At 38.6% G+C, this 21323-nt stretch overlaps 2 protein-coding genes and 1 long non-coding RNA gene across 10 annotated transcripts in view; 1 reads left to right on the top strand and 2 right to left on the bottom strand.

Annotated features, from left to right (window-relative positions):
• The window catches only part of NNT (nicotinamide nucleotide transhydrogenase), a 44388-nt gene extending 43985 nt beyond the window's left edge, over positions 1-403 (bottom strand). For 2 of the 6 annotated variants that reach the window (XR_014939634.1, XM_015848653.3), the window contains exon 1: positions 231-266. The gene's annotated coding sequence lies outside the window, so the exon portion shown is untranslated. The other 4 variants (XM_015848654.3, XM_085529574.1, XM_085529572.1 and 1 more) reach the window with 4 other exon arrangements.
• On the top strand, positions 249-20696 carry PAIP1 (poly(A) binding protein interacting protein 1). Of its 3 annotated transcripts, none has more exons than XM_085529580.1 (12): positions 249-379; positions 1513-1608; positions 3484-3659; positions 6702-6890; positions 9285-9397; positions 11053-11164; positions 12245-12370; positions 13285-13391; positions 14419-14536; positions 14665-14719; positions 15361-15454; positions 19212-20696. In XM_085529580.1, exons 3-12 carry the CDS (start codon positions 3549-3551, stop codon positions 19303-19305), a joined length of 1119 nt encoding a protein of 372 aa, XP_085385706.1. In that variant the 5' UTR covers positions 249-379; positions 1513-1608; positions 3484-3548; the 3' UTR covers positions 19306-20696. The 3 variants fall into 3 exon arrangements, with proteins under 3 accessions (XP_085385706.1, XP_015704146.2, XP_015704144.2); XM_015848660.3 differs by lacking the exon at positions 249-379 and adding an exon at positions 395-531; XM_015848658.2 differs by lacking the exons at positions 249-379; positions 1513-1608 and adding an exon at positions 2072-2400.
• Positions 18346-19277, bottom strand: LOC146754072 (uncharacterized). Its single transcript, XR_014939643.1, has 2 exons — positions 19180-19277; positions 18346-18635 (listed from the first exon to the last, which is right to left on the bottom strand). It is a non-coding gene; the product is annotated as an uncharacterized LOC146754072 (long non-coding RNA).
• Positions 20697-21323: the final 627 nt, after the last annotated feature.

Raw genomic sequence — 21323 nt, 5'->3', positions numbered from 1 at the left:
CCCGCCCATATTTATACCCCGTGGCCCTGCTGACCCTGGGCCAGCCGCCCGCTCGCCGCCGTGGTCACGGCCCCCAGCCCGCCCGCCAGTCGCCGCCTTCTCCCCGCTGCAGGCTCCGTTCCTGGGCTGCGGGCTCACACCGCCGCCACCCCCGCCCCCGCTCCTCGCAGGAACAAAGCGAAGCTCCCGCAGCGCCGCTCCCCGCCCCGGCCCCACCGCTCCGCACCCACCGGCCGTGCCGCCGGCACCGGCCCCGCCGCGGCACTGACCGACCTTGGGGCGAGGCGGCGTGGCGGGCCCGGGGAAGGAGGAGCGGGGGCGGGGCGGAAAGAGCGGGGGGAGCGCGGGAGACGGTCACGGGGCGGCCCCGGGCTGTGCGGTACGTGAGCGGTTGCGGCGGCCGTTGGTTGTCGGTGGGCGCGGCCCTGCGGCCGGCTGTTGTTAAAGGCGTTTGTAAGGAAAAAATCCCTTCAGAGGTCACCCTACTGCTGCCCCCTCTGTGCCTGGGGCTCTGCTGAACGCTGTGGCAAGGTACCTCGTGAGGGTCCTGCAGATCGCTGCTGTGCCTTTATATTGAAGCCAGCCTTTCTTTGAAACATGAGTGATTGCCCCGTGTTCTCCCTAATTAGAAATAACGTCATTAGTTTAAAAATAAAAACACTAGGAATGGTTGTGTTGGCCTGCCAAACTCTGTGTGAGGCTGCCAGGTGACCTGGTGCGGTTGGTGGGCCTGTGAGGTGACGTACCGCGACATCCAGGTGTCCCAGGCAGAATTAAAGAGGCTAAAGATTGCACAGAATTAGAATTCTGGCTCTCATTACTATTATTACCATTTAAGATTTCCTTATTGGGAAGGAAAAGCTGGGCTCCTGCTCACCATGATGCAGGATTCAGTGCTGGGTCTGTAGAGGAAAAATGCACCTGAGATCACAGTTTGCTCTGCAGTGTGAGTGGCTGCCAAATGCTCCCTGTTGTAAAGTGAACGTCTGTCAAGTGAACTCACGTTTGAGACCAAAGGTGAAAAGTTGTCTGGCATAGTAATGATAACCCGAGGTGCTTAATTCCTTGCTGATATGTATCTTAATTATTGATATTTGCTTTACTGAAACACTGGTGCATTGAACAGTGGTGGTGGCTGTGCTCTTATGTTTCTGAAACCAAAGTTTGAGAGTCTCAACTTCTGTTTCCACATTAATGCAAGCTTTTCTCTCTTGATTCTCTTGAATCTTCTTGATTTCTTTGCCTTCACTTTCAGCAAAAGCTGCACAGGATCAATTTGTCCCATGTACCCGGTTAGTTCCAAATGTGTCACCTTCATTATCTGGCCCAGATTGTCTCACCAAAAATCAGTCTAAAACATACCTTGGGGAAATAATACATCTTAGCTGTGTTTTACATTCTGTAACCTACATCTAGAATGATAAGACGTAACAATAAACAAGGACATACCTTCTAAGGTTTCACAGTAATCATGTTTTAAATACTAAACAGTCCTATGTTTTTTCCTTACAGGTTTTCATTCAGGCTCACATATTTTTCATCCTCATGAATCATCACCTGAGCTGGAACCAACAGACGAACCTTTGGATCGGGCTTTGGAAACAGCAGGTGGGAAGGTCAGGGTCGGGCTGTTTGGGAGCCAAACTACAAACACTGCCGGGCTGTCGGAGGCGGCGCAGTTCTGTCACTGGGTGTAAAACCCAGCAAACAGGGCAGGATTCTGAATAAAAACAGGTGAATTAAGTCACGGAGGGGTGAGTCAATTGAATCATATAAGCAAGATAGCATTGTATAGCCTGTTCTGGAGTGATTTCTTGCTGGCACTGAAGGCCATAAAACTAAACATGTTTGTTGCCACATCTGATGTATAAAGAGAAGTCACCATTGACAGCACAGTTGTACTGTCACGCTGGAGGCCTAATGGCGTGTTCCCGCTGCAGTGGGGCGGACCCGCCGCCTGGCGGCGCCATTCTGGGCTCGCTGCCACCTGCTGCGGGGCGGCGCCGGGGTCGCTATGGCGACGTGCGTGGTGCAGCCGGCCGGCAGGGGGCGCTGTGGGCGGGGTGAAACTGAAAGTAGAGGGCTCTGGCCGCGGCTAGGCGGGACCTGGCTCCGCGCCGCTCCGGCTCGCATACCCCGCCCCGTTCGAAGCGCTTGAGGCTCCCGGCCCGAGTATGGCCGAGAATTTCGACCGAGCTCCCGGTGCCGGTCGAGGTCGGGGCCGCGGGGGCGGCGTTCTCGCCGGCGCGCTGGAGAACAGCGGCGGGGCCTGCCCCGGAGGCGGCGGTTCGCACGGCCCCGGCGCGGTCGAACAGCAGCAGAACAAAACGAGCGGCCTTCTCCCCCAGCAGGAGCCCCTGCGGCCTCCGAGGACGGCGCCGCTGGGCACTGGAAGCGCAGGTATTGGGCCGCCGCGCCGTAAGACGGGCCCTCGGCCCGGACCTTGGCGCCGCAGGTGCCGGGGAGCCAACCCCGGGCCGGGCCGCGCTCGCCCCTGTTCCCCGTCCCGCCGGGACCGAGGTTTCTGCCGCGCCGTGCCGCACCTCGGCCGGGCCTGGTGGACGGCGCGGCCTTAGATGAGGGCCTGCGTTCCACAGGGCCGCGCCGCACGCGGCTGGGCCGGGAGGTGGCCCGGACCCTGCGCCTCTCGGCCCCTGTCGCGGTTCTGCGCTGTGGGCCTGTACCCGGGGAAAGGCGTAATGCTGCATCGCAGCCTTAGCGCAACGCCCCCTGCCTCCCTTTTGTGCGCGCACATCTGTGCGTGCGTGTTATCCGTCTGTTAATCCGACCGCAGATGGTCTCATCCTTCCTTGCGTTGGAGAAGTCTTAACTCCGGCCTAAAGGTTCGAGAAAACATAAAGCCAAGCCAAATGCAGCCCGAGGCGCTGTCGATTGGTTAACTTTTAAGGTGTAGGGATCAGATTCCCTTTTCAATGAACTTAGGAGCTACTCTGATTTGTGTATTTGGAAATGTTCAAAAATATGTTTCAAAAAATAGGATTTCGATGCTTTGGGTTTTTTTTGTTTTGTTTTTGTTTTTTGCTACTTATATGCAAGAAGGACATATTAGCCTTGAGGAATGTGTCAAAAATTAGTGTTGTCTGCTCTTTATTGACCCTTGAAATCTTTCTTTTGCATTTAAAAACTGAATAATCTGCAAGGGAAGCAGGCATACCAGAAGTAGACTTACCGGTTTCTCATGTTAGTGCTCAGAAAATGTGTTTGCAAGGGAGGCTGGTTGTCCCTCTTCTTATTTTCTTTTTTTTTTTGTCACTCTCACATGCAGTGAGAAAGGCATCAGAGTTTCCAAAATTGAAAATTTTACCTACATTTGAGAAAAGCAATAAAAATATATAAATAAGATTAAATGTCCTTGAAAGTATGTAGTCAAAGTATATTTAAAGTCAAGAAAGTTGTTTATTATGTGGGAGTACATAGCAAGAAAGCAATGTCTAAGAGAAGCTGTTAACAAAACCTTTTCAGAGCACCTGCAAACAACAAGAATCCTGTCTGGACCACGAGTTTCACTACCTACTTCTGGACCAGAAATGGCAAAACCTCAGGTGCCTGTGACTCCTGTGGCAATGTCAAAATTGTCAGTTAAGGCTCCTGAGTTCTACCCATCTGGATACAACCCAAACTTCAATCAGAACTTGACAGTAAGTGTTCATCTTCTCTTCTTAGCTCATAGCAATTTATGCTTTCTTGATATCTTCAAGGCTACATTTGCCTGAGAAATTTCAGAAATTCAGATGATAACCTCCAGAGTCAAGGTACAGTGACAGTGGATGGGTGTTATGGTATACATGAGTTAGTGTGCAGTGTTCTTCTGAAGTTCACAGCAGACAACCACAGCCTTTGTTGATTACACCAGACACTGACTCCAGAAACATCCAAATAAGCCATCTTTTTGGAGTCAGTCTGTTGAATTTTTGTCAACAATGCTTTTTAAGTAAAAGCTTTGTCGCACTTTTATGCAGATTTCTCAAGTTTTTGACGCAGTGTGGGAGATGAAGGCTTAACTTAACCTGTAAAAATATACAAAAACAGTGATGTGATAATATGCAACTACACTGAGACTATATTTTGAATAACTAATAGAAAAAAAAACTTGATTGGAATCCTAAACATGGTGCTGGCTGGTTTTAATTCTTTCTTATTCTTATCAACAAAATCATGCTGCTTGGTGCTACCTGCTTTGCCAGCTTAGTGAATAAAGTGACCTGTCCTGGATAATACAAGCTTATGGGCAATGTACAACTGTTAGCAAAAAGCCAGCACAAACACTCTTCAATGAATGGATAGGATAGGGAAAAATTATTACTTTGCCCCAGTACACTGCTCATGTCCTGTGAACACTGCATTTCAGTTTCAAGACCCAAAAATGCCGTTTAGATTGTCATGCGTTTGCATATGTATAATTACAAACTCCTGAGGCCAGCAATGTTCTGCAAAAGCATGCAAGCATGTGGGAGCTCCTCATTGCTATTTTGTAGGAATGTATTATAAGAGATTCAGCTTTTAATAAAAATAAATTCAAAATCCTAGCAGAACCTAGTCCATTTATTTGAGTATGTTTGACATGTTGCATGGACCCTAATCAGTCTATACTATGCATGGAATAGTGATCTTTCATACTGAATTAACATCTTCAACTGGGTTAGTCTGCAATAAAATGTTGGTTTAGAGCGCCTTGTTTCTATGCAGGTTTTACTCATGAGCTTTAAAATTGGTATAAAAACAAAGTTTTGAGAAACCTTTGATTTCTTTGACTTAAAGTTAATACAATTCAAATTACAAATCACACTTGTAATGTTCCTAGGAGTTTTTAGACCTGAAAATTTGCATTCCTCTTTTAAAGTACACAGATCTTTTGCTGTTAAGCATTTATTTTCTCAAGAATAATTTGTTGATTTATTGTGGTTTAGTAAATTATGGTAATAGCTATGTGTGTCTTTATAAAATTCAGTCATTCTGTTCATCTCCAGTTAGGTGTTTCTGTGTCCCTTAACTTCATACATACACTCAAATACGTGACCTCATATGTGCAACATTTCTTGTACTTAGTTTTTCACTAACTTTGTTGAAAGTTTTATATATATATATATATATATATATATATATAATCTGAAGGAGAAAAGGTTTATTCCTAAGAAGTCTGAAGAGAAATCAAACTGATGATAAATTGTCGGTGTCTGAATGGAAATGTTGTGAATACTTCTTAGGTGTGGGAAAATGGTATTTGGCACACTGACTGAAACAGCCTGAGAGCAGGTTTGGCTCATGGATCCTTCCTACAGACGTCCTGATTTTTAAATTTATGTAAATCAGAGGGTTATTTGCTGTCTACCTTGCCTGTTCATTGTTAGTTCTTCAAGCTTATGAACTGACTCCTCATAAAATAGAGGCAAACTGCTGATTTTCAGATTAGTTGCACATCCTTTTTCATTGTGAAGAATAACATAGTGGGAAGGAATTAAACTGAGAAATCATTGAAATTAATGGAAAGTTTCAATTTGACTTTCATAGCTTTGAATCATAAATTTGTAATGAATGTGTAAATGTACAGCCTTCTGTTTGCCTGCAACGATTTAAAAATAACTAAGAGAACTTGCTTTGTTTTCACTTAGTTGATATAGTATGTGGTGCTGTATTAAATGTTTTGTGTATTATGTATTAATGTTAAATCTTAAACTCTGCCAGTAAGAAATGTAAGTCACTTACATCTAGAAGTTACTGAACTTAATCTGTTTAGCTTTTAAAGTATATGTTATTACTAGTTAGTTACATCACAAAATATATTTTTCCTATGCTATTCCACTCATGTACTTGCATTATAATCATCCCATAACAGTATTAAAGTGTTACAGACATTCATTTTTGAATGAACAAAATTAGCAGTCGTCTGTTTCATCACTGGGAGCGTAAACATTGGTTAAGTAGTATTGTTCCAGCTCCTTCTTTCTTGAGATAGCAGGTGTGTTTACTGTCTGCTTGTTAACCCCAGTAACTGCAAATTAATGCAATACCACTGAAGAAGACATGAAACAGAACTATTTATCTTTGATCCATTTCCAGAAAATGCAGCTTCACTAGCTTTAGAAAATCAGTTTTCCTGGCCTAAGTTTATGCATAGGAATACTACACTGTATTTATTATATTTCTGTATTTTCTTCCTCTCTTGCTTATTTTGGAGCACAGTGGCACTCTCTGTAAGTGCAAAATATTTTGTTTCCAATTTTGAGTTACTTTTCCTTCTGCAGTTCATTCATCTGCAGCACAGTATGTGCGCACATGAAGAAAGGGTTTAGAGACTCAGTTAGGTAGATCTATTCTTAGAAGGTATACTTACTTGTTAGCCTGTTGATCTTACATCCATTTTAGCAAACTGTGTAATTTGGTTGTTCTTTGTTTTGTGTTATTCTTTATTTCTTTTTAAGTCTATTGGCATGCTTGTCTGAAAGACCCTAGTCTCTGTAAAAGCACGTTACTTAGTTCTACTCATAGCACTACTGAAGCTTTCTGAAGTACTGAGGTTTACGCGCTCTAAAAATATTTGTGAACCAGGTAGTAAGAACTGCTATCACGCATGCCAAACATCGGGAGTTACTGGTAACTAAGGGCTGTATGGTTGCTTCTGAAGCTGGCAGGTGTAACAACTCTAGGTTCTTTATAAATGCTATGTTTTTTCATTGCTATAGGATTCTTCCTTCGAAGATGGATATGGTGGGTATCTGACTTTGGCAGAATACGTACAAGACTTCCTAAACCATCTCACTGAGCAACCAGGTTGTTTTGAAAGTGAAATAGAACTGTTCGCTGATACGCTGAATGGCTGGGTTGTAACAGATGAAGCTTTGCAAGAACTTGTTGATCTCATCTATCAGCAGGTAGCCTGTGTATTCTATTTTATATCATGGTTTGGATGTCTTTTGTTACCTAGTGTCCAGGATACGCGTAAAAATGTTATTTGTTATATAATTATATCTGGTGAGCATTTTAATGTTTTTCAGCCTGTGTCTTTAGCCTGGTACCTGCAGAGGAAGATTTTGCTGGATACGCACTAAGGATGGCTTGAGTGTAGGGTGTTTGAGGCATTGATAAATTCACCCCATTTCTCAGCTGCCTTTATGGTGTACCCTAATCTTACAGATTACATGCTAAATTGCAGCTGCAGCTCTTAATTAAAGGAGTTATCTTTGAATTGCTGTATTTACATAGCAGGCATCAAAGTAACTCTTAAGCCATATCTGAGTAGTATGTTTTGATTCTTTCCTGCAGAATATATAGAATATATTTGTAGAATCATAGAATGCCCTTGATTGAAAGGGACCATAATGACCATCTAGTTTCAACCCCCCTGCTATGTCCAGGGTCATCAACCACCAGACAAGGCTGCCCAAAGCCACATCCAGCTTGGCCTTGAATGCCTGCAGGGATGGGGCATCTACAGCCTCTCTGGGCAACCTGTTCCAGTGCGTCACCACCCTCTGTGTGGAAAAACTTCCACTGAATATCTAAGCTAAACCTCTCATGTCTTAGTTTAAAATCATCCCCCCTTAATATTCTTCATTATGCTTAGATACTTTTAATTCTTTGAAATTCTAAACAACTAACTAGACATATACTATATATATCACCCTTCAGGAAATATACTTTTCTCACAGGCTTTGTTCTTCATTGTTGGTCTAATGGTAACTAGGTCCAGTTCCATTGATGGCCATGGAAATCAGGACAGAGACCTTAAATTGAACTCTGTCCTAATTGGGGAAGCCATTGCAGAGAACAGTTGAATCAGTTGAATCCAAGCAAATGAACTGTTGTTCCTGTCATTTGGGCTTGCTACAGAGAATGTAGTCACACTTGGGCTTGCTATTTATTACACTGGGTGTCTCCCACTTTGCTGAGTTGATTCCTTTCAAACACTTGAGGAATGTGAGCGACTCTTGTATTCCTCATCTAAGCAGAATTTTTACTGTGAAATACTGTGGGCTATATAGAAGCTGCATGACTGGTTGGTTCTCACACAGGACTCAAGAGTCTTGAGTTTCTTATTATCATACAGGTTCTTATTATACAACTGCCAAATGAGTGCTGTGTTTGGCAGTATCATTTTCTCATCCTGTATTTGGATACCTGGAGAATAATGAATAAACAACAGGAGTATTCAGTATAATTTTACTGAAAGAAAAATAAAGAAAGAAATAGGAATTCATCTAAATAACAAACATCTGCATACATTAAATAAACTGACTCACATTTAATGCAAATCTTTAATTTGTCACCTCATCTCCTGGTTTAAAACAGGCCTGGTAACTGAAAACTGCTGAGTGTTAACAATCTGAAACATAAATTAACGTGAGAAGCGAAATACATCTCAGTGTTTTCAACACTAGAATATAAGATTTTAAGTTTGGTTTGGGGGTTTTTTGGTTTTTTGTTTGTTTTTTGTTTTTTTGAATGACTGGAGATTATAGCATTTGAATGTCGGTGCATTTATTATTTTTCTGTCTTGAGCTTCTGCACATGTATGTCTTTTCCAGCCCTAGTTTATCACAAAACTTTCATTACATTACCAAAATGAGTTTTTAAGTATCTGCTTCAGTGATACTAATTAAATCCAGTTGAGAAGATTTGTAGATAGTTCTGTGCAACAAAAAGGCTAAAATGAAGGGGGAAAAAAAGAAACAAATCCTGCGCAGTTCTCCCTTCTTTTGAAGGTCAGGTGTCTCAGTCAATCTATAAAGATTAATCATCTGCTTTTCTCTATTCTTTCTAATACATTTACATATGTACCATTTCTTGTCGTGATTTACTCTTCCTAGGCATACTCTACTGCTGAATATAGATTCTAGAACAGATAGCTCTGAAATTTTATCAATTTTTTTGTTTGTTTGTTTAAACATTCATTGCTCTTTAAAAAAGTGTATATCCCTGAAGAAGTCTTAATGCCCTCTATAGATTTTTTTAAAATTTATTTTTATTTATTTATTTTTTTTACAGTTTCTAAGTATGTATTAGACACTCTTTGGTGTAGGTTATAATGGAGGAGTTGAATGCTCATGGTAAAAAGCCACAGAATCACGTATAGTGAGTGTTTCTGTTCTGAAATGTGCATAGCGAAGCGTTGAAAACTTATGTGCCAAATAATAATAATTAATCTTCTACTTTTCAGTTATCAAATCAACTGTTGTTAAATAGCTTTTTCTAAAGTTAAAGGTACTTGCTCATAACCTAATCATTACCTGTACAGTTAATTTATTTATCCACTTTTACTTTGAAAGGCCACATCAGTCCCAAACTTTTCCTACATGGGAGCAAGGTTGTGTAACTATTTATCTCACCATCTAACCATTAGTCCACAAAGTGGGAACTTCCGACAGTTGTTACTTAAAAGGTAAGTATCAGTGTGTCCTCTTAAGCCTATTACTTCCTGTGGCTGGGTTATGTATCTTCTTCTTTTGTGTGTAACTCTTAAATAAGCATCCAAAGAAGTATGAATTTAAAATAGAAGGATTTTAAATTGAGAGCTATTAAGGCAGAGGTACATACTGGATATTGAGTATGTACATACGTTATTTTCTTTTATGTAAAAACTGGACTCAGTTCAGATTCTGTAGTCTCTTCTGAACTCAGTACCAAATTATAGAGTAAATTTGAAAGCTAGTCGTATATACTTCAAAAGTATCCTAAAAATTTACATAAGTAAGACTTCCTTTGTCCTGTCCTTGTCCTTTGACTCTTACTGGGACTCTTTTTTTCTTGAATTGCTTAACTGGCTGGACTTGCTGTGACTTCATGGATTACATGGTGCAACATTTTTTAAATGAATGTGTCTCCTTTAAAATCCTAGCGTGTGACATTTGAAGGATTAATATATTTTACTTCAGGAGTGTTTAAAAATAATCCTTTTCTCTTTAAGGACTTTTGGCTTTCTAAGCATCAGGCTTAATTTAAAAGTTTTGCTTAGTGCATGGAAATTTACAAGCAAAAGCATGGTAAGCTTAAAAGATCATCAAAATGAATTTCTGGAAATTGGGAGCAGTACCTTTTGGAAAAGCAAAAATACTTTGTTACATGTCCTTGTTACAAAGGATATAACCTTTTCTCCTTCCTAGTGACACTACAAATCATCATTTTTATCTTGTTTTCTTAATTACATTTGTTAAGTGAATGGTATAATGAAGGAAATCCTTGCTAATGGTGATTCTTGGTTTTAAAACCAGCCCAGTGATAAAATTAGCACCCTAAAAATGTAAATTTGAGGTTGCTTATGGTTTTGCATCTACTATGGATTAATTTGGGATGGGGTGAGGATAAAAAAAGCTAACTAAATGAATACATATTCTCTTTCTCGGCCCAAATTTCTATCTAAAATGTGACATCTCTCCTCCTTAAACTGTTGAGTTTTCTCAAACATTTCCCAGTCAATTTCTTAATCTCAGCATGTAGGTAATGAGAATATATTGGAGGTTGTCTTGTTTTCCTTTTAATCTGAACTGCCATGTAAACTAGCACTATCTTTGACACACTTGTTGAAGACTAAAATATTGTGTCACTGCTGTATTTCCTTAAGTTATAAATGCTTTTAAATGTATTCAGTTTCCACCGCCAATTATAACTAAATTATGCATAGCTGTCACTTAAAATTGTGGCATAAAGAATTTATCGAGTAAGTGTATAGGCATACCTGGCAATGTGAGCACTGCCTTAAAATGGGGAGAAGCGTTACAGTACCTCCTGTATTTCTGTTAACATTTAGATGCCTCTGTTAAACTTGCATTCATACCGTATTAGGTGTATTTTTGTCTTCAGTATCTCAGTGCTTGAAACCACAATCATGTCATCATATTTATTTACTGAGGACAATAAAACACTTTGCATTTGTGTAGTCCTCTCATTTCCTTTACAAATCATGCTTACCAAGATTCAACATGGAACAGTTTTAACACAGTTCATAAGTTCTTAGCAATGTACTAAATCAGTAGCATATTGTATGTGTTGGGATGCTTTTAAGCACAATAATGATATAATTTTGTTTAATGTTTTCAGGTGTCAAGCAGAGTTCGAAAACAGAGATGAAGCTGCAAAAGGAGATGAGGTTACTCGAAAACAATTCCATGCCTTTGTACTGTTCCTAGGTGAACTTTATCTTAACCTAGAGGTAGGAAAAAAGTCATTTTTCATGTGGTTTTTCACCCATTTTTGTTGCATTTAAGCAAATACTGAAACAAGAGGTATCATTTAAGGTATTGTTTGTGTTGGTTTTTGTTGCTTTTTTATGTAGAAGGGAATAAGTAAAAAACTTCAGAACATTTTAACTGCTTATCAAAGGAACAAGCAAAAATGGACAGGATAATTAAAGGAAAAAAAGTGTTTGAAGATACTTTTTAGAAAAAGTGTAAGAGTTAAAAGAACCTAGCACAAAGTACCTTTCCTAAAACTTGCCTGGTCCTTGGCTTATGCTTGAAGCACCTAATACTTTCTTTAGATCAGTTTTTTTATATCTGTAGTGCTTACATACATTTTTTTTTTGTACACAAAAACCTTACTTGACTCTTACACCTGTGAGTTCAGCAAAGTCACCAACTTCTGTAATAAGCTTGACAATTTTTTACTGAAGTATTTCAAAGGTATGATCTAGTGAGATGCTGTAAAAATGTTCTTGTATCATGGGGAAAGAAAGCGATTCTCCAGCTCTTCCATTTTTGTACATAAACGGGCTTTGAAATGTACTTTTGTCTTTCTGGAAGTAAAAAGGAAGCTTTCCAGGAAGTTTGGGGGGAGAGAGAGCTGTCCAGTTTTATGGAGTTACCCCTCTTATTTTTAAACAGTTTTCTATAATGATTTAAAAAAAAAAAAAAAAACTTTCAGAAGTAAGTTATTACAGCAGTAGAGAAGTGTGATACAATATCAGGAAGAACTTGAGATTCCAAGAGTTTGGGATGATTCAGATTATTTGCCAGGCATCTTGCACTTTCTTCTCATCAATTTAGTAACAACAAAAAAAAAAAAGAGAGAGAGAGAAAGCTAGAAGTGCATTATTGTTACATTTGTAAGAATATTATTCAGCCTGTGTTCTAAAGTAGTTGTACTAGCTGGTGCGTTCTTCTAGCTAAACAGTTAAACTATGTTAATTACCAAGTAATTAACTATGTTAATTGCACATCATTTAAAAGGGAAATTATAACTAAATTAATTTCTGAAATGTAAGTCTTTTAAGTATTTTATTAATGTCTTGCAGATTAAGGGAACAAAGGGACAGGTAACAAGAGCAGAAATTCTTCAAGAAGGCCTTCGAGAATTGCTAAATGCTCTTTTCTCTAATCCTGTGGACAGTAACTTGATATGTGCAGTGAAACTGCTGAAGGTGAGAGGAGTTTTAAATGAGAAAAAAAAAAAGTTTTTCAAGTGAGGACAAAATTCATCAGCGCTATTTGTTTATGCAGTTGTGTGTATATCATATTGTAGTTAAAATTCAAATATTAGGATACTTTGAGTTTTCTTCATCTGGGGTAAGTAAAAGTAGAGTCCATCAGTACATATAATGGGAAGCAAAGAGAATGGTTCATCCATGGTTCCTGCTGTTGAATCCAAGTGGGATCTGGAGTGGAGAGAGGAGATAAGATAGGAGGAAAAAAAAATAAGAGGAAGTGAAAGAAAAGCCAAGTGAAAACCTTTTTCTTCATGCCAGAGGCTGTATGTATTCCTTGGTCACGAATCTGAAATCTAGACTAGCAGAAGTATCATATCACAGTTCCTTTTACAAACCAGTAATGTGATATAGAGAGACTTATAATCACAGGTGAAGTAGAAGTTCAGAATTGGTTGGGTAGAGGGAGAGAGATTAGTTTCCTAATCGGCATAAACATTAGTGGAATTGAACAACTGTCATTTTTGGATATCCTTTAAAATAAAGTTATATACTAGTTTAAAAGTATTAAAATGCAGGGCCGCATAGAAGAACAATAGCGTTGAAGCAGAGGAGTAAGCAGTCCCTTTAGGTCTGTTGCTACTTTTGTTGCAGGAGAAAACAGTAACCGACTTGAATAAATGGTAGGGTTTGGGCACACTTTCTGTTTTGAAAAATACTGAGAATTTAAGATCTGCCACTTTCATTTTCTTGGGGTTTTTGTTTGTTTGTTTGTTTCAGCAAACTGTTATGTCTATCATATATCATATCCTACTTTATTGCCTGAATGTTACAGAACTTACTGTGTTGACAGCTTCTTAAAGTTTTCTGTAATTTGCTTTTTGAAAAATGTACCCATCCCTTGTCTTTAGTTGACAGGCTCAGTTTTAGAAGATGCTTGGAAAGATAAAGGAAAGGATGATATGACCGAAGTGATTCAGAGAATTGAAAATGTTGTACTGGATGCAAACTGTAGCAGGTGAAAAGCTAAATTTGTTCCTTGTTTTGTTTGTTTTACTAAACAGGAAAGCTTAAAAATACTCAGGAGTACTGAAAATGTCCAAAGCATGCTTTCACTGAAAAACTTTTATTAACTAGAGGTCCTTTTGGGTAGCTTTTTTATCCAGTATGTAATATTTTTTAACTAATGGTCTTGGGTTTGTTTGCTTTTTGTTGTTGTTGTTTTTATCTTAATATATGTGATTAATGATGCATATGTCTTGAAACCACTCTGAAGCGCTTTAGGCTTTAAAAGCAGGAATAAGTTGTGATATCTCCTTATTCATACTTAAATCAGAATTTAAGCTTTAAATATGGTATTAAAATCACTGTAATTGTAGGTACAAAATGGAATACAATTTTCTTAAGTTTTTTTTTTCCTTTTTTGGACGTACCTTTTTGGCAAGGTCTGACTACAGGCTGCAGAAAGTAGAGGAAACAATTAAAGATACTTTCTTTCCTCTCTTTCTCCTAAGAACTCTTCTCCATGAACTTTCTTCAGAGAAGAATGCAACTTCTGTCATTTTAGGGAAGTAAGGAGAGGTGATATTTAATGTCTTGGAGGCCTTACTTTTGCTCCATGGATTACAGAATTTCAGTTTGAAGTAGGGGGCTAAATTCAGAAGCATAAACTAGATGTTTGAATATCATTCACTCACCCTCCTCCCTGTTCTCCTCACTATACTATCCATTTACAAGAAAAAGATGCATTACCCTAGTTGTGCTAGTTTGTTATCTTGATAAAACCTACAGCAGTTTCTATTTAATACAGACTCCCTACACTAACACAGAGGAAGTGGAGAGAGTATCTCATAATTGTCACACTGAGCATTTAGATTTGTGGGGAGGAGGGAGGAAGGACTCAAAATTACCTGTAGGTTGGAACAAATTTTTGGAGCTTATTCTGTGAGGTATCCGTCTAGTATTTGTAGGATAACAGATGCCCATTTCCTTGCTTAGCCAAAGAACATTCTAACTTCTATGGTGTTGCTATTTGGTATTACCAGAGATGTTAAACATATGCTTCTGAAACTGGTGGAACTGCGATCAAGTAACTGGGGTAGAGTTCTTGGAACTTCCTCACATACAGAAGCTACTCCTGAAAATGACCCAAACTACTTTATGGTAAGAATGTACTTCAGCTCCTTAATTTAATATGAATTTAATTTGATTCTTAGACATCTGTTTAACTGAAAGCTTCAAACAACTGCTTATTTGAATGTATGTGATTTTCTCTATAACTTTATCCTTAGAATGAGCCAACATTTTACACTTCCGATGGCATTCCTTTCACTGCAGCAGATCCAGGTACATCCTGTTTAATGTATACCTTCTTCAATAAGCTGTAATTAATTGTATTCTTGCCTAACTATATATAAAGTTCTTTGTAAAATATCTGAAACTCTTGCAGTTTAAAAGACAAAATTATATATGACTTTCTGGCTTTGAATTGTACAAAACATCCTTTACTCAGGGAATAAAAAATGACTATGTTTGAAATTGAGGATATGTATTTTAGTTCAAAGTATTCCTCAGCACTTGGTCTCTTTTCAAGGCTAGAAAACTTAGTCTTCTTCTATACACTGTTGGAATCCTGAAATCTTTAATGGGTTCAAGAAGGCCTTCTGGATAATCAGTTCACTGAATTATGTGCCTTACTGCCTAGTGTTTGTTTTCTAACATCTGGATACAGCGTAGTATGGTGTCATTTGAGATGAAGGTATCTGTGACTACCTTTACGGTTCTGTGGGATGATGGATATTATTCTTGGAGTTTGGTTGATATCCTAAAAAAAAATGCTGTAATATATATATATATAATTTTTTTTCCCCTACTGCTTCATTCAATTTATGGTTTCCTTAAATAAGCTACTTTCAAATTGTTTAGATTATTAATTTAGAGGACTAATCTCAATATATGTCTCTCCATCTGGTTTTTTATTATGTCAGATTACCAAGAAGAATATCAAGAGCTGCTTGAAAGAGAGGATTGGTTCCCAGATTATGAAGAAAATGGAACAGATTTATCAGGAGCTGGAGATCTGTATGTTTACTTCTAGAATAACTTTCTTAAAGATAACTTTGTACATACTACTTGTTCTTTCTGCAAACTTAAGAATGCAATCTTGAAAAAATTAAATAATCACTTCTCAACCTTGCAATAGGAGTTAAATATTTATAAGGTGTATGTTGGTTTGCAATTACACAAGTTAAATATCTATCCTTTTGGATATTATAATGAAATTTCAATTATTTCTGAACAGGTGCAGACTTCGCTCGCAGTGCCTTTTTCAGCCTTTAAAAAAACTGAAGTATCTGAGTTTCAAGCACTCTAAGGCAGCCTGAGTTGAGCATATGTCATAGCTAGAGATTATGACAATATTCAGCCTTTCACAGGGAAGGTTGCTAAGTTTTTCTCCTAAGCATGAATAGCACTCCCATGTCATGTGGCTGTTAAGTATTTTTTGTAAAACACAAAAAGCAGCCTCATAGCAAAGGGGGAAGCAGTAGGTGAGAATATAGTCTGATTTTCTGATATTGGTTTATAAGAACCTAATTGGAAACCACTAGAAAGAATGGGATCTAAAATAAATTACACTTGAACTTTGTAATCATCTTGTTGAAAGAGATTAGAATCTAAAAAGTATTTTCAGTAAGAGTTCTGGCCTGAATCAGTATTTTTCTTAGTGAATTAGAAGGCTTGGATGGAAGCTAGCTGATGTACTTGCAGGAATTATGGGATGAACATAAATTAGAGATGCCATCAGGAATCAGCAGGCTAATACTCAAATAAAAACACCTGCTTGAAGTGATGTACTTGTAAGACCAAATTAAGTACTAAATGGAGACAAGCAGCACTTTTTTTTCTTCTTTTTTTTTTTTTTTTTTTTAAAAAAAGCATATCTGAAGATTGGCATATGGAAGACTGACTCAGCCTTTATGAGAACTGATGTCAGGACCATCTTTGCTGAAAGCTTAAGAAAAGCTTATACAAATATATAGTTCAAGCTTCTGTCAGCTATTTCTTGGGGCTTTCATCCAGGAAAAGGGCTCTCTGTGCATCTACACTGCTAGAAAAGAAAGAGGACTGATTATTTAAGGCATAATACTCAAGAAAAAAATTTCTTTTTGTGTATTTCCCTGACAATTACCGTGATTTTGTGTAAAACCTAACATTTCTGGCCCCATTACAGATAAGATATTTTATTGCCTTGTTTGGAACTCATACACAGAAGATCACCTCAAACAACTGCACAGTTGCTGAGAGTCATTAGTTAGTTCTTTTTAAGAACTATGTTCCCACCCATACAGAATAGCCTGGCTTGGAAGAGACCTTGAAAGATCTAACATAGGCAGGATTTCCATCTGCTGCCTCTGGCTGCCCAGGGTTCTAGCCAATCTGGCCTTGAACTCCTCCAGGGATGGAGCATCCAGAACTTCTTTGAGCAGCCTGTTCCAGTGCCTCACCACCCTCTGAGTAAAGAATTTCTCATACTGTCTAATGTAAAACACTATCATTTTAGTTTAAAAGCATTTCCTCTTGTTCTGCCACTATCAAAGCAAGTAAAAAGTTGGTCTTCCTCCTGTTTATATGCTCTGTTTTGAGTAAAGTGGTCTTCCTGGAGCTGCTTGTCCTACAAGCTGAACAAGTCCACCTCCCTCAACTTTTTTCATGGGAGAGGTGCTCCAGCCACCTGGTCATCTTTGTGGCCTCCTCTGTACATGCTCCAATAGCTCTGCATCCTTCTTGTCCGGAGGGCCCTGGGCCTGAACACAGTACCATGAGTGAGGCCTCACAAGGGCAGATTAGAAGGGAATAATCACCCTCTCCCTGCTGTCCCACTTTTCTTTTCATAAGAATCATTTTCATAGAATATTAAGGTTGAAAGAGACCACTAAGGACATCTAGTCCAGCCATCACCCCCTCACCATCATGCCCATTAAACCATGTCCCTCAGTGGTGGCAGCTACCTTGGTTTTGAAAACCTCCAGGGACAGTGAAAAGCTGGGAAGGCTTCCTGGGAAGCCTGTTCCAATGCCTGACCACTCTTCCAAAGAATAAACTTTTCCAGATATCCAATCTGAACTTCCCCTGGTGCAATTTAAGGCCATTACCTCTCATCCTGTTACTGGTTACCTGGGAGGAGAGGCTGACCCCAACCCTGCTGCACCCAGCTTTCTAGTGATGAGGTCTCCCTTGTGCCTCCCCCACACTAAAAAAATCCCAGTTCCTTTAACTGCTCCTCAGAAAACTTGTGTTCCAGACCCTTTACAGCACTGATGCCTTTCTTTGGACATGTTCCCCAGCTTTCTTGTAGTTAGGAGCCCTAAACTGAATGTAGTATTCGAGGTGTAATGTTCCTGGTGCCAAGTGCAGAGGAATGATTACCTCCTTACTCCTGCTGACTACATTACTTCTGATATAAGCCAGGATGCCATTGGCCACCTTGGCCACCTGGGTGCACTGCCGGCTTATGTTCAGCTGGCTTGTATCCCTCTTTCTGTCCTCTAGAACCCCCAAGCCTTTTTGTGCAGTGCTGCTATCAATTAGTTCTTCTTCCAGGCTGTACATGTCTGGGATTGCCCTGACCCAAGTGCAATACCTTGTTGAACCCCTTGAAGATTGTCAAGGTCCTTTTGAGTGACAGCTCTTCTTTCTGTCATATCAGTCACACTGCTCAAATGGTGTCATCTGCAGACTTGCACAGAATCCCACTGTGTGTGTTACTGATCAAGCCCCAAGGTGGATTCCTGAGGGAGATCACTCATTACTGGCATCCACCTGGACACAGAGCTACTGACCACAACCTTCTGGCTACAATCATCCCACCAATTTGTTTTCCACTGGATAGCCTACCCTTAAAATGCATAACTTCACGATTTTGAGATGAGGGTATGTTGTGGAACCATGTCAAATGCCTTGCAGGAGTCTAGGGAGGCAACTTCAGTTGCCCCTCATTTGTCTTCTGATTATATCATAGAAGGACACCACACTGATCAGGCATGATCTGCCCTTGGTGAAGCTGAGCTGGCTGTCTCAGATCACCTCCTCAGCTCACATGTGCCTTTACATGTCTTCCAGGAGATCGTGTTCCATGGTCTTCCTGGTTGCTGTAGGGAGAAAGAAAGCTGTTTTGAAACTCTGGTAGTCTTCACTCTCTGAAGTAGTTGTCATTACTAATGGAATCCAGTCTTTTCTCTGGCCTAAATATAGCAGGTCTTTCCTGGAGAAGAAAAAAAAAAAAAAAAGTGGCAGCATATGATTTAATAAAAGGTATTATAACACAAATGCAAAAGAGACATGAATTAAGAGTGCCTTCTTATGTGCATCAGAAAATCAGAGTATAGGTTGTTCATATAATAACTTTTTCCAGCTCACTTACAAACATGGTAGTTGATGCAGAGTTTGAACTAGGATGCTGACGAACGAAAAAACCTTTTTTCAAAAGGATTAGCACAAGTTCATTGGGAAATTTTGGAAAGAAGTTTTTAACATTGTATTGCCCACTTTGTCATCCCAAGGTACTTCTTTAACCTAGTAGGCAACATGATGTGATTTAAAATGGTGTCAAACACTGTAATGATTTGTACATGTCTGTGCTGCTTAGAGGCTTTTATTTACTCTCCACATTGTTGATTTTTTTCCTCTTTATCCGCTTTTAATTAATGTTACAGTTAACAACTACTTATAAAGGTCTGTTTTATTCTTGACATCTGTATAAATATTTCACCAGTATACTGTTGCTGAAAGTGTATACTTGAACTTACTTTTGGTGTTGTGGTTGTTTTTTTTTTTGTAGATATTTTGATGACATTGATGATGAGATGGATCCAGAAATTGAAGAAGCATATGAAAAATTCTGTCTAGAATCAGAACATGGAAGAAAACAGTGAGAAGTTACACATAAATATTAAATATGTTTATTAAAGCAGTTTAGGTATGGTTAGAGTGTAAGGGGATGCATAAATTGAAACATTTGTACCAAAATAAGAAAGTTGAGTTTCTCCAACAACTAAAGATACAGTTTCCCTTTTGTTAAACAGAATCTGCCAAAAATTGTGATCATATGCCCTGTATCTTAAAATGTTGTGTATATATCATAGTTTATTTTATGTACAGGTATATGGTCAATGCTTTGGCTGCAATAAAAATTCGTCTTAAAAATATCATAGTGGAAGTTAAATTTTAACTGAAGCGGAACTGACCCATGAAATTTCCTTTGTGGGAAAAAGGAGAAAAACGATTTGATCTTCTAATTGCTTGCTTGTTCTAATATGCAGTAGAACTCTCCTATCCCTTTTACCATATACAAGGAATCCTTTTTGTTGTTTTTGTTTGTTTTGTTGCTTTTCTTATTGCTAAGTAGAGTATGATCCAAATACAGATTATCTCTGTAGATCGCAATCATGGAATCATGAGAAGTAGTTTGTTAAGATTTTGTGTTTTGTGGGTTGTTTTGTGGGGATATATATATACACACACACACACTCTCTTTTTTTTATTATTTTTTTCTTTGTTTCTTTCTTCCCTTTTTTCAACCCAAGCCCTTTTGTGTGAGGTCTGGACACATTAACATGAAATATGGGGATATTGTGAAAAACTAAGCTGTATTTTATAAGTCAGGTGCTTTCAAGATCTGTGGTTCAGATAAGCTTATTTCTAACTTTTACAAGCAAAAACTATCCTTTAAATAATTTGCTGTGTTCTTCAAGACAACATGAATATAGTTATGGTTTAACCAACGCTCCTCAAGAGTATGTGCAGTGCTCGATATATTTTTGAATGTATCTAACATGTCTAACCTTATGGCAACACTTGCAATTTTCTCCATTCTTCTAATTATTTTATATAAGTTGTCTTAATTTTGTAGTTTGAGTACGTTCATGTATTTCATAAATGTTAACATTCTGAAGCTGACTGCTCTTTTTTGACTCAATATAATCATGTTAGTCTATAATATTCCATTGTTGCTGTTGTTGCCAAACTCAGTTGTACTGTTTCTTGTTACCTGTTTCTGGTTAGACTAAGTAGAACCCCTCACCAAAAAAAAGAAAAAGAAAAAAAATAAAAAAAAAAGAAATAATTCCCAAAAAGTAGCTACTGTAAAGAACATGTTGTAAATATGCATGTAAATAATTCTGTTAATATTTCACTGTAATACGTTTGGTTAAATGACTTGTGCGTCTGCTAATACAGTGAGCACTGTTTTCTGGGTGTTTATTAAATGTTCATTTAGGTTGGAGTTTTGGAAAATAAAATTTAACTAGCTTTGTTCCCTTTGTTATATTTTCACTGTTTTGCCTTTTTGCTTTAAAAAAAAAAAAAAAGGTTTTTGATTCTTCTATATTTTTCCTACCTGCAACAGTTCTTTTTTTCTTTAAAGTAGCGGCCGCAGAGAGGATTACCTTTTACAAATGAGACACACAACATTTATAGAAGGACAGTAGTGATCAGCAGATGTATATTAACATTTCAGAATCTCTAGATGAAAACCCAAGAAGCAGAAATGTGTAAATTAAATTATTTTCAGGTGAAGGTACTTAACACGCACATTCTAGATTGAATTGAAATTTTTTAAAGAAAATTATGCACACATGTAGGTCAGTTTTATTATGACTTTACAAGCAGATTTCTTCTGGAAAATGGAAATTCTCAATAGCGTGACCAAGGAAGAAGGATTTGCAAAATTCATTATAGTAAATGAAGAGCTTCTTCAGGGGACTCTGCCTTACATGTTTAATTGTGCACCTCTTGAACAGCATTTTTTAATGAAAACTAGAATACATCTACTATATGAACAAGCTGACAGGGTGTATGTCTCACATGTAATGATAAATAAGAAATACCCTGAGTCATCGTGTACAATAATGTGAATTAGGAATTGTATATTTTAGGCAATCCAGATCAATGC

The sequence above is a fragment of the Coturnix japonica genome, chromosome Z (assembly GCF_054131305.1).
Source record: "Coturnix japonica strain WE chromosome Z, WE-NBRP24, whole genome shotgun sequence".
Taxonomy (NCBI): domain Eukaryota; kingdom Metazoa; phylum Chordata; class Aves; order Galliformes; family Phasianidae; genus Coturnix; species Coturnix japonica.
The sequence above is the reverse complement of the archived record's forward strand: the minus strand, read 5'-3'. Positions and strand labels throughout refer to the sequence as shown.

What these genes read in the sequence shown, in the direction of transcription:
- PAIP1 (XM_015848658.2), top strand. Translation starts at nt 2,175, where the DNA reads ATGGCCGAGAATTTCGACCGAGCTCCCGGTGCCGGTCGAGGTCGGGGC. An exon ending in CGACAGTTGTTACTTAAAAG is followed by an intron (nt 9,398 to 11,052) that starts GTAAGTATCAGT and finishes TAATGTTTTCAG; the next exon opens with GTGTCAAGCAGAGTTCGAAA. An exon ending in CTGGATGCAAACTGTAGCAG is followed by an intron (nt 13,392 to 14,418) that starts GTGAAAAGCTAA and finishes TGGTATTACCAG; the next exon opens with AGATGTTAAACATATGCTTC.